At 38.8% G+C, this 6,251-nt stretch overlaps 1 protein-coding gene across 1 annotated transcript; it reads left to right on the forward strand.

The window, feature by feature from the left end:
• The first annotated feature begins 1,980 nt into the window (after window positions 1-1,980).
• foxf2a (forkhead box F2a) lies at window positions 1,981-6,031 on the forward strand. The gene is made up of 2 exons (XM_084120455.1): window positions 1,981-3,353; window positions 5,114-6,031. The coding sequence occupies exons 1-2, from the start codon at window positions 2,363-2,365 to the stop codon at window positions 5,281-5,283; spliced, it is 1,161 nt and encodes a 386-aa protein (XP_083976581.1). The 5' UTR covers window positions 1,981-2,362; the 3' UTR covers window positions 5,284-6,031.
• The last annotated feature ends 220 nt before the right edge of the window (window positions 6,032-6,251 follow it).

Genomic DNA, 6,251 nt, shown 5'->3' on the forward strand with positions numbered 1-6,251 from the left:
ATATTAGTTTACAGACAAGTAAATATACACACGGAAATTTGTTTTAAATAATCATTGTTACGTGTAATGATAATAAAACAAAATTCGTTAATTATAGAACCGTCTACTTAAATAATATAAAGCATGAAACATGTTGTTATTATTATAATTATTATTATGGTACAACAAGGCTAAAGGCGCACCAGGGTAAAAGGTACATTTAATTTAATTTTCCTCTAAACCACTAGATGGCACAAAATCTTGCCGCTGCACTTTCCAAAACATCCGCTTTTCAAGATGCACGTGGAAATTTGTCTGATCCTTGACGCAAAGTTTGATCTAATATTTGATGTTTTTTTTTTTTTAATGGTGTAGATTTAAATACCGCTAAAATGATCGAATGTATTTTGAGACAAAGGTCTTTGAGTTTTGTTCAAGCTAATTAAAGCAACAGTTCTTCAATAAAGGAAGAATATGTAAAAATATGGTATTTGGGGTAAAACGCGCTCCTGCTGTCAGGGTGAAAGACACAAATAACATGATAATAAACAGCTGGCTGACTTTTCCATTTGTTGATGTGAAATGGTTAGATTCAGATGATAAATATAATTAAGTTGGCCCACCTGAGAGATTATCACCATATTTACAATGAAACTAACCTATTTAAAAAATATAAAGAAATAATAATACATATAAAAAAAAAAACATGTATTGTAAAGCTATATTCAATTATTATGGGATCTTCTTCAATGCTATCAGAATCTTTACTTTTCAAAATAATTTTGTTTCTGTATTTTTTTAAGCTAAATATATTTTTTAATTAACAGTATATTTATCGAACAAAAACGATAATTATTTTATTTATCAAAATTGTTATCAAAATAAACAGAAAAAAGTATTTTGCTAAAGTGATTGTTTTGAACAAGTATTACCTTAGACATTATTGAAAACAAATTGTTTTAGCTAAAGTGTATTTGTATCCTTTTTGTATCCCGTGTGTCTGTGGGGCAAAAGGACACCTCGTACATTAAAGATTTTTAAACAAACTAACAAACAACTTTTATCATTTATTTTCACACAAAATCAATACACACATATATTTATTCTGCAACTGTACACTATGGTAAGAGTGAAAAGCCCATTATTTCTTAAGGTGTGCCTTTAGCCCCGTTGTACCCTATTATTACTATTATTTTTATATTATAAATCGACATCGATTTTATTGAAAATTATTAATTAAATCATTAAAATGAAGTCTAGTGACCTTTTTTGTGTTTTTCTTTCACGCTAATCATGGATGTTGGAGATTTTTTTTCGTATGGCCAATTAAGCTCACTTTCCACAATTAATTAGTCGTCCTCTCAGGGGGGATGATCGGGGTCCGGGACGGTAAACTGACACTGCGCTGTGTGTGGTATCCGAGCACTGGCGCAGCGGCTGATGGAAAAAGCCTGCTTCCACTCATGTCAAAATCATTTATCCAGAACAGCCCTTTACAAGAACTTGTATACACTTGGAGAGGGACTTTTTTCGCCCACCCCCATCATGCTTAACTTGACGAGATGCTCAACCAGGTCACTGCCTTACGCGCTCACATTCTTCTCTCTTTGGCGAAGCAACGAACCTTTACTTCGCACGTTATCCGGCTGTTCTTTCGTTGGTCAAACGCGTGAGCAATACTCACAAGAAGTGCGTTCCTATTTCAGCCTCCCATCTATTAGTGCCAGAACTCTCACCAAAACACGCCATTAATTACTGGAGGTCTGACAGCGTTCGCCCCGGTGTTTGGCGTGTGGCGCTGTTGATTGAAATGTCGGACTAGGCTTGATAAATGGCGTTATTGCGTGTATTTAGGTTGTCAGAGGGGAGGTGGGGAGTCTCTCCACTCGGACTCTGCACAGCCTCCTGCCAGACCGATAGCTGGAGGCATGCCAGACATGGAAAGGGGTGGGTCTTCACAGTTTGAGGAGATTTCTTGGGAGGAATTTAGTGGGGATCTAGGGGGCAGAGAGAGATTTACGAATTGATAGGTGGTCGCGTTTTGTTTGGCCGCACGTCTTTGCGCCAGAGGACTCTGGAGCATTGAGTTTCCTTCTCTTAAAGGATTAGTCTTCACGATGGCCACCAAGAGACTAAGGAGGGGTCGCTATCCTGGCGACACACAGCTGGTGGCTTCAGCGAGGAGCGCGTCCTGCGAGCAGAGCACAGTTGTGGCGCACTGACCTCGGCCGCCTTGAAGAGGAGTCACTGCAGGCTTTTAACAGAGATTCTTGGAGTACCTATCGTTTTCTCCTTTCTTTTCTAGCCTGGGGTGCGTTTTTTTTTTTTTTTTTTAAAGACTGACCCCGTCGTTTTACATCCATTCAGCTGCAAGGCTTTAGCAATGACGACGGAAAGCCCTCAGCAACAGCTTGACCCGCCGCCTCCTCTCAGATCCAGCCCGGCGTCCAGCGGCGCGATGCACTCGGCGCTCCAGAGCACACCGACCGCGCTGGAGAGCACGACTGCGACCGGCACCAAAGGCAAAAAGTCCAACTCGGGCATGAGACGCCCTGAAAAGCCACCTTACTCCTACATCGCTCTTATAGTCATGGCGATACAGAGCTCTCCGACCAAAAGGCTGACGCTGAGTGAAATCTATCAGTTCCTCCAGGCTCGCTTCCCGTTCTTTAGGGGTTCCTACCAGGGCTGGAAAAATTCCGTCAGACACAATTTGTCTCTCAACGAATGTTTCATCAAACTTCCCAAGGGCCTCGGGCGGCCGGGTAAAGGCCATTATTGGACGATCGACCCCGGGAGCGAGTTCATGTTCGAGGAGGGCTCTTTTCGACGCAGGCCCCGCGGTTTCCGAAGGAAGTGCCAGGCTCTCAAACCCATGTACCGCATGATGAACGGGATCGGCTTCGGGGCTTCAATGCTGCCGCAGAACTTTGACTTCCAGTCGCCCTCCTCGTCTCTGGCCTGCCACGCCAACGGCTATAACCTGGACATGATGACCAACGCGGTGCCTGGCGTTCACGCGGGTTACGATGGCCTCAGTGCAGGGCATCATGTCTCACACATGTCATCGAGTCCGGGCTCCACGTACATGACGGCGTGTCAAGTCGCTTCTAACGGCGAGTACGGGCCGGACAGCAGCAACAGCCCGCTTCACTCTCCCCCGGCGGCCATGAGCGGCTCTCTGGAGTGCCACTCGCCGTATGGAGCCGCCTCTGCACACTGGGCTTCATCAGGAGTGTCTCCTTACATAAAACAGCAGCCACTGACCTCCAGCAGCCCGACCTCCTCTGGATTACACTCGAGCATGCCTCCGTACGCCTCTCTGGAGCAAAGCTACCTGCATCACAACGGCAGAGACTCGGCCGACATCTCAGGTGAAGCGCCACTGCACACACGCTCGCTGTAATATACGCATATAAAGTTCATCAGGATTTATGTACCCGCTGTTATTCTAAAAAAACAATTGCAACGCTTTATCTTACAGTGTCCTTGTTACATGTTACATGTAGTAAATTATGCATAATTACAAGCAACTAACATTAAGCCAAATCAAACCAAACCCTAATCCATGTACACTGTTAAAAAAAATGCTGCCTTCAATTTTTAAGTACAATCAACTTGGATTTTTAAGTCATTTCAACTTAAATTACGTTAAACTGACTTTTCAAAAACGAGTTGAATCTTGTTTAACTTATAAAAAATTAATAATTAGAAAATAGCTTAACTTATTTTGATTTATAGCAATGTAAAAACATGTCATAACTTATTGATCATATAATTTTTTACAGTGTAGTTACTTAATATTACTCAGTACTTTAATGTATAATTATAGTCTAATAAAGACACCTTAAAATAAAGTGTAACCAACTTGTTTTTTTTTCTTAAATAAATTCTCGTTTAAAGAAAGCCTGACTAAATACCACACAATTTAAGCACGCAAATCGATCTTAAAATCATGTTTGTAGGCTACAAAAGCACGTGTTTTAACAATTTACTCAAGCCTATATTTTTTCTCGATGTAGCAATGCGTATCGAAGCACTTCATCAGTGTTTTTAAACATGCTATACATGTTTATCACAATTATTGTTTCCGTTATAGCCTACCTATTCATCCATATTCATTTACAAAAATAATACAATATGTTATTTGAAAAAGCCACGAATCACATGTACTGTACAATCATTCTTGTTTTTATTCCCTCAAAGTAGGAAAAGTATAAGTAAATTCTTTTCAGAGGCCTAAAAAGTGTTTCTGGCCCGATGTTATGAATCAAAATTTGTGCGTGGCAATTAAGAAGTGGATTTTCCTGCAATTCTGTTTAGGAGAAACAGTCTAATTAGGAAAATAGCAAATGTCTGACGCAGAAGGCCTCAGTGCGTTTTTTCCCAATCATTTCTTAAGGTTACGAAAACAATGCCGCCTTTGCCAGTGGATTGGTAATGAAAACTCAGTCTTTTTTTTAAAAAAGGTTCCAAAATGAGCTTTTCGCAGAATGCAATAGAAGAACCATTTTGGGTTCCCTAGAGAACCTTTCAATGATCAGTTCTTAAGAAATGACGAATTTTCTTTAGAGTGAAGACCATAAAAAATAAAAAATAAAAATCTAAAGAACCTGTTTGCACTGTAAAGATCATTTTGTGGAATGGAAATGTTCCATTAATGTTCTTCATGTTCTTCCATCAATGCCAGTAAAGAACCTTTATTTTAAAAACTAAAGAGGTAGATAGATTCAGGTGACCCAAAAATATGTTTTTAAAAATGTTAATTAGAAAATTAATAGTTGCTAAATTCTAATAATGCGTTGAACCAAACAAAATAGGGAACTGAATATTGATTGAACAGCAATTTAATATTATTTCAATTTTAAATAATATTATTATTAATTTACAAATATTTATAACAATAATATAAAAAAAACATTGCCATTGTTCTTTAAAGACTGAAATGGCTTTGAAATGACTATACAATACATCGTTTGTGTGGATAAAAAGCATGTCTTCTAAACATAAAAAATAATATCCAATTGCTGTAAACTGACAGTGTGATAGAAAGCATGCACTTCTAAGAAGAGTGCAAGCCCACTTTCGTTGGCGATATTATATATTAATAATTGTCTTTGATTTTCGTCAATAGGAATGTCTCGATACCAAAGCCACTCATCGCCAGTCTGTGACAGAAAAGACTTTGTGCTGAACTTCAACGGCATCACGTCGTTTCATCCCCCCAGCAGTGGATCCTATTATCACCATCAGCTGCATCATCACCAGGGAGTCTGTCAAGATGTCAAGCCATGCGTTATGTAATGTTAATCATAAATCCTCAAGTACGGACTGAGCTCGGAAATGACGAGATTGTGTGTGTGCTTGATGCACATCAGTTATCGACGAAGAACAAATGATCTCACTGAGAGAAACCATGAAGGAAGAAATGAACTGATCTCCAGAGGGAGTGATGGAAAACTTATGAAATATATTTACTATCTTGGAAAAACCTCGAAACTTCTGCAAAAAGGAGACACGAAAAACGGGTTTATCCCAGTCCATAATCAATAGCCAAGTCTTTTGTATGAATTGAGCACATTTGCAATGAGGATGAGAGGGGAATATGTTCAATAACTGAGCATAATAAAGTCGTAGTAAAATGAAACCTTGTTATTTTAGATGCACTCAGCAACACCGCGCGCGAAATACAGAATTGAGGGAATTCAGTGGTGTGGGATTTGATGCTTCACAAACCCACTTCAACACAAATCATCTTATTTTGTCTAAATCTTATGTGTGTTTCTTTTCCCACCTCTTATATGTTCAGGGGTGAATGTGTGGATCTGTGGGTAATTTCTTGTGTAAAAGGAAAGAGGCCTACGGAAACCATCATAGAATAATAATGATTGCACTTTTAGTAGTTTAACAAGTTGACAAAACAGTTATGTACAGTACAATAAAACGATGTATTCTCAAAATCAGTAAGTGTATTAATCCTTGTATTGCTTAATATTTAAATGACTTGTTTGTTTGTCTGGATAAAAAAACCGCAAAAAATATTTGAACCAGCAATATTTTTGTTCATTGTATTTATTTATGCAATTGCCTTTAAAAGTACATTTTAGACATAAAAATAACTGGCTTCTTCACACTGAAATACGCACTTCAGGAGAAAAGAAAACGTCCTTCTTGGATTGTTGTAAAAATAAACATGTATAAACGGATACAGTAGAGATAATAAACCATGAAACTGGGTTACGACAGTTAAGACAACATAACTCTGACAAACA

Source organism: Abramis brama (genome assembly GCF_963993115.1).
Source record: "Abramis brama genome assembly, chromosome: 7".
Taxonomy (NCBI): Eukaryota; Metazoa; Chordata; class Actinopteri; order Cypriniformes; family Leuciscidae; genus Abramis; species Abramis brama.

Coding starts and splice junctions, on each gene's coding strand:
- foxf2a (XM_084120455.1), top strand. CDS start 2,363: ATGACGACGGAAAGCCCTCAGCAACAGCTTGACCCGCCGCCTCCTCTC. Junction 3,354..5,113: donor AGACTCGGCCGACATCTCAG/GTGAAGCGCCAC, acceptor TTTCGTCAATAG/GAATGTCTCGATACCAAAGC.